Raw genomic sequence first — 11572 nt, 5'->3', positions numbered from 1 at the left:
GACTCTTGAGAAAAAAGTGTATTAGGTAAGACGATGTAAGTAGGACTACTATGAATACAAGTATAGACGGCCATCAGAGACCATGACAAGGAGAAGCAACCTTACTTGGTAGCTTCAATTGCATTAGAGAAAACTGCGCTATTGTGTTTCACAAAGAAAGCCATAGTAATATTATACACATCGTGATCAAGCCAGCTATGATTAGCGAGTCCCTTTTTCTCCGAGTGTTGATTTTTGAGACGATGACGTTGATGCCGGGCATTTGCGATACTGATTCAGAAATTCTGGACGCAGCATTGTTCAAAATGTGTCGTTGTCTAGAAAATTCGTCCCGAGTTTCGTACGCCTGTGATAGTAATCTGTCAGCAAACGAGTTAACATTATCCACCCGATTGCGCTCTTGTCTCATGTACTCTTCTTCATTCAGGCTATCGACGTTGCTTGTGTGAGAGCGTTTCTTGTGCTCCTGTATGTCAGACCTAACAGAGAATAGAAGGTTTAGTTTGTTCCGCTCCTGTTGAATTGACTCCTGAATGCGGCCAAAATCACGTTTATGGTCATTAAGTATCTCTTTATGTCTGTGTAATTGCTGTAGTTTGGAAGCGGCAAGAGTGTCATCCGAATCTGCGATTCGGCTCAAGGCATTGACCAATTCCTGCCTTCGTTCCAGGATATCCTTTAACGCCTTCTCCAACGACAATTCTTCGCCTGTGGCAGAACTAGACGATGATTGGCCAAAAGACGCATATTGAGACAGTAGCGACTCTGTCTTGTTCTCCAATTGCAACGCTTGGGACCTTGTTTGGGAGTAGTTCGACATTGGGTTCCTCTGAGATGTTTGACAAGTGAGAGCTAAATGATAACGAAATGCCTACCTGGCAGGACGTGTACTGATCAAACCTCCCAGGTTCACATCGGTCACTTGCTCGATTCCAGCAAGCTACGCCCTTTAAGTTTTGTCCACCAGCTTTGCGCACTCTCTTGCCTCTTTCGAACCCCGAGCGCGCTTCAGATGCAGATCAAAGCACGAGATGCCACGTGACAGTCCATGTATTCTTTCGTTTATCTTCGTATAGACAATAATATTTCATTGACTCTGTCAATGGTCGATGTTCACGTGCAAAAATTTTCAATTCGTTTGTTGGGCGACACCTCCACTACGTATATAAAAGGATCCGACCGCCCACTTGTCCTTGCTTCCTGTAATTGTTTCCCAAACAACTAGTAGTTCAATTATTACTAAAATGGTTCAATCATCTGTCTTAGGTTTCCCACGTATCGGTGCCTTTAGAGAATTAAAGAAGACCACCGAGGCCTACTGGTCTGGTAAGGTCGGAAAAGACGAGCTTTTCAAAGTCGGAAAGGAGATCAGAGAGAACAACTGGAAGCTGCAAAAGGCTGCTGGTGTCGATGTCATTGCTTCCAACGACTTCTCCTACTACGACCAAGTTCTTGACCTGTCTCTTCTGTTTAACGCTATTCCAGAGAGATACACTAAGTACGAGTTGGACCCAATTGACACCCTATTCGCCATGGGTAGAGGTTTACAAAGAAAGGCCACCGACTCCGAGAAGGCTGTTGATGTCACCGCTTTGGAGATGGTTAAATGGTTTGATTCTAACTACCACTACGTCAGACCCACTTTCTCTCACTCCACTGAGTTCAAGCTGAATGGTCAAAAGCCAGTTGACGAGTACTTAGAGGCCAAGAAACTTGGAATTGAGACTAGACCAGTTGTTGTTGGTCCAGTTTCTTACCTGTTCTTGGGTAAGGCTGACAAAGACTCTCTTGACTTGGAGCCAATCTCTCTTTTGGAGAAGATTTTGCCTGTCTACGCTGAACTACTGGCCAAGCTGTCCGCTGCTGGTGCCACTTCCGTGCAAATCGATGAGCCAATCCTGGTTTTAGATCTCCCAGAGAAGGTTCAAGCTGCTTTCAAGACTGCTTATGAATACCTTGCCAATGCTAAGAACATTCCAAAGTTGGTTGTTGCCTCCTACTTCGGTGATGTCAGACCAAACTTGGCTTCTATCAAGGGTTTACCAGTCCACGGTTTCCACTTTGACTTTGTCAGAGCTCCAGAGCAATTCGACGAAGTTGTTGCCGCATTGACAGCTGAGCAAGTTTTGTCCGTCGGTATCATTGACGGTAGAAACATCTGGAAAGCTGATTTCTCCGAGGCTGTTGCTTTCGTTGAAAAGGCTATTGCTGCTTTGGGTAAGGACAGAGTTATTGTTGCCACCTCTTCCTCTTTGTTGCACACACCAGTTGACTTGACCAACGAAAAGAAGCTGGACTCCGAGATCAAGAACTGGTTTTCGTTTGCTACCCAAAAGTTGGATGAGGTTGTTGTCGTCGCCAAGGCTGTATCTGGTGAGGATGTCAAGGAGGCTTTGTCTGTAAATGCCGCTGCCATCAAGTCTAGAAAGGACTCTGCTATCACTAACGATGCTGATGTTCAAAAGAAGGTTGACTCCATCAATGAGAAGTTATCTTCCAGAGCTGCTGCTTTCCCTGAAAGATTGGCTGCTCAAAAGGGCAAGTTCAACTTGCCTTTGTTCCCAACCACCACCATTGGTTCTTTCCCACAGACTAAGGATATCAGAATCAACAGAAACAAGTTCACCAAGGGTGAAATCACTGCTGAGCAATATGACACTTTCATCAAATCTGAGATTGAGAAAGTCGTCAGATTCCAGGAGGAGATTGGTTTGGATGTTCTTGTCCACGGTGAACCAGAGAGAAACGATATGGTTCAATACTTTGGTGAGCAGCTGAAGGGTTTTGCCTTCACCACCAATGGTTGGGTCCAATCTTACGGTTCTCGTTACGTTAGACCACCTGTGGTTGTCGGTGACGTTTCTAGACCTCATGCCATGTCTGTCAAGGAGTCTGTTTACGCTCAGTCCATCACTAAGAAGCCTATGAAGGGTATGTTGACTGGTCCTATCACCGTCTTGAGATGGTCTTTCCCAAGAAACGACGTTTCCCAAAAGGTTCAAGCTCTGCAATTGGGTCTTGCTCTGAGAGATGAAGTTAACGACTTAGAGGCCGCAAGTGTCGAAGTTATTCAAGTTGACGAGCCAGCTATTAGAGAAGGTTTGCCATTGAGAAGCGGTCAAGAAAGATCTGACTACTTGAAATACGCTGCTGAATCTTTCAGAATTGCTACTTCCGGTGTCAAGAACACTACTCAGATCCACTCTCACTTCTGTTACTCTGATTTGGATCCTAACCATATCAAGGCTTTGGACGCTGACGTTGTCTCTATTGAGTTCTCTAAGAAAGATGATCCTAACTACATTCAAGAGTTCTCTAACTACCCTAACCACATCGGATTGGGTTTGTTTGACATCCACTCTCCAAGAATTCCTTCCAAGGAGGAGTTCATTGCCAGAATTGGTGAGATTCTTAAGGTGTACCCAGCTGACAAGTTCTGGGTCAACCCTGACTGTGGTTTGAAGACCAGAGGCTGGGAGGAGGTCAGAGCCTCTTTGACTAATATGGTTGAAGCTGCTAAGACCTACCGTGAAAAGTACGCTCAGAATTAAGCCTGAATAAATTCTTTGCGTATTGATTACATGCTGCATTTATTCAACATTAATGTTTTGCATATAATGATCATATTTGAATCATTATCATTTTGTTCAATTACTTCTTTCTAGACGATCGTTTGTATTATGTGTTATAGGGGGGATTTCAACATCGGTTAATTAAAGTTTATTACTACTTTTGTGATCTGTAGGAAAATTAGTCTTGTAGTGTAGAGTGGACAGGCAGACGCAGGGAAGACTCACTTCACCAGTTCGAGAGCAGGAACGGACCCACGATTCCTCCCAGCAAAACCGTGGGCCCTTCAGATATCACTTCGCTAGATTTCTAGTGGCAACTCCTTTTTGAACCCTATTAAAATGGTTGACTCAGAGACTATCAACAAATTCATAGAAGTAACGGGAGCCTCTGCCTTCCAAGCAATTCAGTACCTAGAGGAGACTGATGACTTTGAAGCGGCAGTCAATGATTATTATTCCTCTCAACTGGAGAATGAGAAGGGCAAGGGTAAATCAGAACGTCCAGTCAATCAAACAAAGGCTTCTGCAGGGCCCAAGATCAGAACTTTCAACGACCTAAATAGCAACTCAAATGGGGACAACAATCTTTTCACAGGTGGTGAAAAGTCCGGTCTTCAAGTTGAGAACCCAGACAAACGTGGGGACCCTTTTGGGTTGGTCAATGATCTTTTGAAGAAAGCTGAGGAAACTGGCCAACAACCAGATACAAGGCCCCATGAAGAAGCTCCTGCTAGACAATTTGTTGGAACTGGCCACAAGCTGGGCAGTACGGACAGTCCCTCCGAAGTTAGTGTCTGACCCTGCCTCAAGAATAAGAAGAGCTCAGAAAGTCAGCCGACAGATAACATTTTGGAAGGACGGATTCCAAGTTGGAGACGGAGATTTATACAGATATGATGACCCTGCAAACGCAAGATATCTAGCCGACTTGAACGCTGGAAGGGCACCACTGGCTCTTCTAGATGTCGAGATTGGGCAAGAGGTAGATGTCACAGTGCATAAAAAGATAGAAAAAAATTTCACTCCTCCTAAGAAAGCCCGAGTTGGCTTTCAAGGTAAAGGTCAGAGATTAGGGTCTCCAGTACCGGGCGACATAAAGCTCAGTCAATCTCCTGAGGTGCAACAAGAAACACAAGAGGAAGCTGAGGAGGAAAAGCAAAAGGAGGAGGCCGAGCAGCTGGGAACTGGGGATTCTCCCGTTCAGATTAGACTCGCCAATGGTCAGAGAATTGTTCATAGATTCAATTCTACTGATTCTGTTGCTCAATTATATGCATTTGTCAATGAACATAGTCCCTCCGCCAGAGAATTTGTGCTTTCTCTAGCTTTCCCGGTGAAACCTATTGAGAACAATGAGGACACACTCAAGGATGCTGGACTCATAAACGCTGTTGTTGTCCAAAGATGGAAATAAAAGGTTTCTCAATTACTATATACTACTAACCATTTACCTGTAGCGTATTTCTTTTCCCTCTTCGCGAAAGCTCAAGGGCATCTTCTTGACTCATGAAAAATATCTGGATTTCTTCTGACAGATCATCACCCTTGAGCCCAACTCTCTAGCCTATGAGTGTAAGTGATAGTCATCTTGCAACAGATTATTTTGGAACGCAACTAACAAAGCAGATACACCCTTCAGCAGAATCCTTTCTGGATATTGTGAAGAATGATCGCCAAAGTCACAGTCCTGAGACAGTTCCTAATCTTTACCCCATTTACAAGTTCATCCAATCAGACTTCTTAACGCCTCATCTGGCTTATATCAAGCTTACCAACAGTTCAGAAACTCCCAGTCCAAGTTTCTTGCTTGAAAGTGCGAAGAATGGTGACACCGTTGACAGGTACACCTTTATGGGACATTCCCCCAGAAAAATAATCAAGACTGGGCCTTTAGAGGGTGCTGAAGTTGACCCCTTGGTGCTTCTGGAAAAAGAACTGAAGGGCACCAGACAAGCGCAACTTCCTGGTATTCCTCGTCTAAGTGGTGGTGCCATAGGATACATCTCGTACGATTGTATTAAGTACTTTGAACCAAAAACTGAAAGAAAACTGAAAGATGTTTTGCAACTTCCGGAAGCAGCTTTGATGTTGTTCGACACGATCGTGGCTTTTGACAATGTTTATCAAAGATTCCAGGTAATTGGAAACGTTTCTCTATCCGTTGATGACTCGGACGAAGCTATTCTTGAGAAATATTATAAGACAAGAGAAGAAGTGGAAAAGATCAGTAAAGTGGTATTTGACAATAAAACTGTTCCCTACTATGAACAGAAAGATATTATTCAAGGCCAAACGTTCACCTCTAATATTGGTCAGGAAGGGTATGAAAACCATGTTCGCAAGCTGAAAGAACATATTCTGAAAGGAGACATCTTCCAAGCTGTTCCCTCTCAAAGGGTAGCCAGGCCGACCTCATTGCACCCTTTCAACATCTATCGTCATTTGAGAACTGTCAATCCTTCTCCATACATGTTCTATATTGACTATCTAGACTTCCAAGTTGTTGGTGCTTCACCTGAATTACTAGTTAAATCCGACAACAACAACAAAATCATCACACATCCTATTGCTGGAACTCTTCCCAGAGGTAAAACTATCGAAGAGGACGACAATTATGCTAAGCAATTGAAGTCGTCTTTGAAAGACAGGGCCGAGCACGTCATGCTGGTAGATTTGGCCAGAAATGATATTAACCGTGTGTGTGAGCCCACCAGTACCACGGTTGATCGTTTATTGACTGTGGAGAGATTTTCTCATGTGATGCATCTTGTGTCAGAAGTCAGTGGAACATTGAGACCAAACAAGACTCGCTTCGATGCTTTCAGATCCATTTTCCCAGCAGGTACCGTCTCCGGTGCTCCGAAGGTAAGAGCAATGCAACTCATAGGAGAATTGGAAGGAGAAAAGAGAGGTGTTTATGCGGGGGCCGTAGGACACTGGTCGTACGATGGAAAATCGATGGACACATGTATTGCCTTAAGAACAATGGTCGTCAAGGACGGTGTCGCTTACCTTCAAGCCGGAGGTGGAATTGTCTACGATTCTGACCCCTATGACGAGTACATCGAAACCATGAACAAAATGAGATCCAACAATAACACCATCTTGGAGGCTGAGAAAATCTGGACCGATAGGTTGGCCAGAGACGAGAATCAAAGTGAATCCGAAGAAAACGATCAATGAACGGAGGACGTAAGTAGGAATTTATGTAATCATGCCAATACATCTTTAGATTTCTTCCTCTTCTTTTTAACGAAAGACCTCCAGTTTTGCACTCTCGACTCTCTAGTATCTTCCCATTTCTGTTGCTGCAACCTCTTGCCTTCTGTTTCCTTCAATTGTTCTTCTTTCTTCTGTTGCACTTGGCCTTCTTCCTCCATCTTTCGTTTTTTTTCAAGCCTTTTCAGCAGTTCTTCTTCCAAGAGCAGTTCTTTGATTTTCTCTCTCCAATCCACCAAAAAACTGGATGAATTCAACCGGGCATCATCAATGTTCCACTTTCTTTCTCTTATCAATAATCTACGTGCTTCGGCATACGAGGAATCCAGTTGCTCCCTAATCGAGTCATCCACAAGGTTAGCATGGGCCTTTTTCAGGGTGTCAAAAGCATCTGGAGCTCGTTTATTCGGAGTCTTGTCTGGATGGATCAGCAAAGACTTTTTGCGGAAAGTCTTTCTTATATCTTCCGGAGAACAACCTGGTTTCAAATCCAAGATGGCATAGCTGTCCAATTTGAAAGTGGAAAGAATCCTGCCAATTTCCTTCTCTCGTGTCAGCTCGTTCTCCTCCTTTTGCAACAGGTCCACTTCATCTGGCATTTTTCTTTATGTTAACTTTAATTATTATTAATTATAAAGTTGATTATCGTTATCAAAATAATCATATTCGAGAAATAATCCGTCCATGCAATATATAAATAAGAATTCATAATAATGTAATGATAACAGTACCTCTGATGACCTTTGATGAACCGCAATTTTCTTTCCAATGACAAGACATCCCTATAATACAATTATACAGTTTATATATCACAAATAATCACCTTTTTATAAGAAAACCGTCCTCTCCGTAACAGAACTTATTATCCGCACGTTATGGTTAACACACTACTAATACCGATATAGTGTATGAAGTCGCTACGAGATAGCCATCCAGGAAACTTACCAATTCATCAGCACTTTCATGATCCGATTGTTGGCTTTATTCTTTGCGAGACAGATACTTGCCAATGAAATAACTGATCCCACAGATGAGAATCCGGTGCTCGTCGGGCCCGAAGCTCCTGAAGAGGAAACCAATCCGCTGACTGAAGAGATCTTCTCGTCTTGGGCTTTGTTCATTGTCTTGTTGCTCGTCGTCTCCGCTCTATGGTCGTCTTACTATTTGCAGCAAAGGAGGGTCAAGTCAATTCACGAAACAGTATTATCGATCTTCTATGGAATGTTTGTGGGGTTGATACTGAGGGTCACTCCTGGCCACTACATTCAAGACGCGGTTAAGTTCAATTCAGGTTATTTCTTTAATTTCTTGCTGCCTCCTATCATCTTGAATAGTGGTTATGAGTTGCATCAGGCTAATTTTTTTCGAAACATCGGCTCAATTCTGACTTTTGCTATTCCAGGTACGTTTATCAGTGCGATTGTGCTGGGTGTCATCTTGTTTATTTGGACCAAGTTGGGTCTGGATGGAATTGATGTATCCTTGGTTGATGCTTTATCTGTTGGCGCTACCCTTTCAGCCACGGATCCAGTAACTATTTTGTCTATTTTCAATTCCTACAAGGTCGACCCAAAGTTGTACACTATCATTTTCGGTGAATCATTGCTAAACGACGCTATCTGTATCGTGATGTTTGAAACGTGCCAGAAGTTCCACGGTCAGGCAGTCAGCGTTAGCAGCGTGCTCAAAGGTATTGGTCTCTTTCTTATGACATTCACTGTTTCATTGTTGATTGGGGTTGTCGTCGGTGTATTTATTGCCTTGGTCCTAAAACATTCCCTCATCAGAAGGTACCCTCAAATCGAAACATGTCTCGTGTTGCTTTTCGCATACGAATCCTATTTCTTCTCCAATGGTTGCCACATGTCTGGAATTGTGTCTCTTCTATTCTGCGGTATTACGATGAAACATTATGCATACTTCAACATGTCCAGAAGGACTCAGATTGCTACCAAGTACATTTTCCAGTTGTTGGCCCAGCTGAGTGAAAATTTCATTTTCATTTACTTAGGATTGTCCCTGTTTACAGAAGTTGAACTAGTATTCAGACCCATGCTGATTATTGTGACCACAATCTCTATCTGCATTTCCAGATGGTGTGCCGTTTTCCCACTTTCACGACTGATCAATTGGACTACAAGAGCTAAACACAAAGGTGGTTCCTCAGCAATCAATTATACCCAGGATGAGATCCCGCCAAATTACCAAATGATGATCTTTTGGGCCGGCTTGAGAGGTGCAGTCGGTGTCGCACTTGCTATGGGATTGCAAGGTGAAGCTAAGTCTTCTCTACTAGCCACTGTACTAGTGGTTGTGGTATTGACCGTTATTTTGTTTGGTGGGACAACTGCTGGTATGTTGGAAACCCTGAATATTCGAGTTGGTGTTATCGACGAACAGGAAAGTGATGATGAGTTTGATATAGAAGCTCCAAAACCAATGCAGCTGAACCAAATTATCCCTGGGGCAACAACTCCTGTCTATTCCATATATTCTGATGCAGCAGGTTCAAGGTCCCGAACAGGTTCTCAGCAGAGCTTTTACAACAATGAGGATGAGGATGCGGCTGATGCTCCACCAGATATGAACGATGATGAGATGACCAGTGACTTGGATGACATCCCACCTATGGCGAACCAGGCACAATCCAGTAAAATAAACCTCCAAAGCATGAGTTTCAACAATCTATTGAGTATGGACGACCATGCCAAATGGTTTACACACTTTGACGAACAAGTGTTAAAGCCAGTTTTGTTAGATAATCTAACTGAAAACAACAACAGCAAGGACAAAATAGAGGACTAAGTGGATTATTCCTAATGACAACGCCTGTTCTATCTATGAATTATATATTTTACAAACCAGTTTACGCCCTCCTTCAATGCAGAATGGATACACCAGTGGCTTTCAATGTTTGCTTTTTTTGTAGAGTTTCCTGTTTCTTTTGCTCTTCAATGGCCGTATCAATAGACCATTTAGCAAGTTTGAAGACTGTTGGTGACAAAATCAAATCGTTCAAGACGTGATTGAACTTCACAGCCAGTTCAAAAAATTGTTTCATGGATAGATCGTGTATTATAGCAATGATATGAGTTTTTGGTTGTTCAGTTTCTAACATTGTAGGAGGCAGAGGAGGATGATCTGTGAAATTTCCTGTGGCAGATATCAGCTTTGCCAATATCTCTAGCGCCTGGGCCAAAGACCCTTTGACTACTCCAACCTTATCTTCCGTTTGAGAGTGCAGGAGGAAAGTGGAAAATGCTATAATGATGTTCCCCAACAAAACGGGGTTTTTGACACGACTGGCAGCCTCTCTACTGAGAGTTTTGCGGAAGGGCACCCCGATGCTTGATTGGATTAGCAGCTGGTAATAACCAAGTAAGACCTTTTGGATTGGTTGGACAACCAAATGAATATTATCGATATTATTGTAGTCATGGGCAAGTGAGTAGAACTGTGACGACAACTTTCCAGGAGACGTAGGGGTTGCAAATATCTCATTTGCAGAATCATACTCTGGAGTACCCTCTGAAGATGCCTGGTGTTTAGAGTTGCCAAAAATAGTTGGGGGAACTGCTAGTTCTGATCTTCTTAGGCCACCACTGATTTCAGCAGGCCGAGGCTGAAGAAATTTAGTAATATCGTCAAATTCGACCATGCGTCGCTCGATGTGTTTGATATTTTCGTTGATATATGAAGTGCATTCTTCCAATATTGTGTTCCAAACGTAGGAGTTCTTAGAATGGACAGAATAAAACAGTTTTCGATCTTCTGGTTTAGATGAAGTTGCAATGTAGGCCAGTTCCTGGAAAGCAGTAAACTGTACGAATGGATGATTGACATCCTTGAGGCCACTGAGAAGTGTATTGACTGGGTCTGCTGACTGCAGAGAAAGTGCCTTATCTTTATCTATGCACCCTATTCTGACATAAATGTCATACACCAGGTTCACGAACTCCCACTGTAAAGTCAACAGGAGAGAATGGTAAAACAAGGAACAGAATAACCCAAATCCGATGTTCAAATGTGGCCTGTTGTGATTCAGCCCAAGAACCCAATAGAAAGGATATAACAATACGTTGTAAACTGAAGATCTTGACAAAACGTATAGAATTGGTGTTGAAAGAGAGACCAAAACCGAAGAGGTCAATGATCCACTCAAGACAGTGGTGAAGTTGATCAAATTGAATTCTGAACGTGGCTCAATGCGGTACACACCAATTTGAAAGTTTAGTTTGTTTCGCAAGAATACTGCCTGTTGAATTGATTGCCATAGCACCAAAGTGCCAAAAAAGAACCAAAAGTACACAAACTGGTCGTTGATATAAGGTAGCACTGTCCTTGTGGGAGTGATAATATAATACGTAAGATCGTCACTCTTCTGTGAGAATAAGATAACCCAGTAAGTGAAACCTGATATTCCATATGCCAAAAGATGGGAGACAAAATCTGCACAAAATATCTGGCCCAGAATTTGTCTGAAAAAGGTTTTGAAACCAGGATTTTCCAACGTTTGAGTTGACTCCTTGCAATGCCTGACCAGGATCAAAGAAACACCCAGCAATAACCATTTCAAAGGCCAAAACCAAAGTGATGAACCTGCAAAAATGCCAATGAAAAGTGACGAGAAAAAGGTCAACAAAACAACAATTCTGTTCACAAAGCTCAGACGTTTTCTTTGGACTTGTTCAAAGATCGTTTTGTAGTAGATTAATTTGGGTTTGGCATCTTCTATGGTCATTGTTTGTAGTGTAGGAGAGGACAACTTGAGAAGTAATTAA

At 42.8% G+C, this 11572-nt stretch overlaps 7 protein-coding genes across 7 annotated transcripts; 4 read left to right on the top strand and 3 right to left on the bottom strand.

Moving 5' to 3' along the window:
* Positions 1–148: 148 nt before the first annotated feature.
* On the bottom strand, positions 149–820 carry PAS_chr2-1_0161 (v-SNARE protein involved in Golgi transport, homolog of the mammalian protein GOS-28/GS28; the record flags this gene model as incomplete). Its single annotated transcript, XM_002491002.1, has 1 exon — positions 149–820. One exon carries the CDS (start codon positions 818–820, stop codon positions 149–151), a length of 672 nt encoding a protein of 223 aa, XP_002491047.1.
* A 424-nt stretch (positions 821–1244) lies between these two features.
* Positions 1245–3551, top strand: PAS_chr2-1_0160 (Cobalamin-independent methionine synthase, involved in amino acid biosynthesis; the record flags this gene model as incomplete). Its single annotated transcript, XM_002491001.1, has 1 exon — positions 1245–3551. The coding sequence occupies one exon, from the start codon at positions 1245–1247 to the stop codon at positions 3549–3551; it is 2307 nt and encodes a 768-aa protein (XP_002491046.1).
* A 360-nt stretch (positions 3552–3911) lies between these two features.
* Positions 3912–4986, top strand: PAS_chr2-1_0159 (UBX (ubiquitin regulatory X) domain-containing protein that regulates Glc7p phosphatase activity and; the record flags this gene model as incomplete). The annotated part of the gene is made up of 2 exons (XM_002491000.1): positions 3912–4358; positions 4429–4986. The coding sequence occupies 2 exons, from the start codon at positions 3912–3914 to the stop codon at positions 4984–4986; spliced, it is 1005 nt and encodes a 334-aa protein (XP_002491045.1).
* Positions 4987–5138: 152 nt separating this feature from the next.
* On the top strand, positions 5139–6755 carry PAS_chr2-1_0158 (Anthranilate synthase, catalyzes the initial step of tryptophan biosynthesis, forms multifunctional; the record flags this gene model as incomplete). Its single annotated transcript, XM_002490999.1, has 1 exon — positions 5139–6755. One exon carries the CDS (start codon positions 5139–5141, stop codon positions 6753–6755), a length of 1617 nt encoding a protein of 538 aa, XP_002491044.1.
* Positions 6756–6784: 29 nt separating this feature from the next.
* PAS_chr2-1_0157 (Hypothetical protein) lies at positions 6785–7390 on the bottom strand (the record flags this gene model as incomplete). The annotated part of the gene is made up of 1 exon (XM_002490998.1): positions 6785–7390. One exon carries the CDS (start codon positions 7388–7390, stop codon positions 6785–6787), a length of 606 nt encoding a protein of 201 aa, XP_002491043.1.
* Positions 7391–7754: 364 nt separating this feature from the next.
* Positions 7755–9596, top strand: PAS_chr2-1_0156 (Endosomal Na+/H+ exchanger, required for intracellular sequestration of Na+; the record flags this gene model as incomplete). Its single annotated transcript, XM_002490997.1, has 1 exon — positions 7755–9596. The coding sequence occupies one exon, from the start codon at positions 7755–7757 to the stop codon at positions 9594–9596; it is 1842 nt and encodes a 613-aa protein (XP_002491042.1).
* A 73-nt stretch (positions 9597–9669) lies between these two features.
* On the bottom strand, positions 9670–11532 carry PAS_chr2-1_0154 (uncharacterized protein; the record flags this gene model as incomplete). The annotated part of the gene is made up of 1 exon (XM_002490996.1): positions 9670–11532. The coding sequence occupies one exon, from the start codon at positions 11530–11532 to the stop codon at positions 9670–9672; it is 1863 nt and encodes a 620-aa protein (XP_002491041.1).
* Between the last annotated feature and the right edge of the window lie 40 nt (positions 11533–11572).

Source organism: Komagataella phaffii, chromosome 2 (genome assembly GCF_000027005.1).
Source record: "Komagataella phaffii GS115 chromosome 2, complete sequence".
NCBI classification, from domain to species: domain Eukaryota; kingdom Fungi; phylum Ascomycota; class Pichiomycetes; order Pichiales; family Pichiaceae; genus Komagataella; species Komagataella phaffii.
Note: the sequence above shows the minus strand (reverse complement) of the source record. Positions and strands in the feature narration are given on the sequence as shown.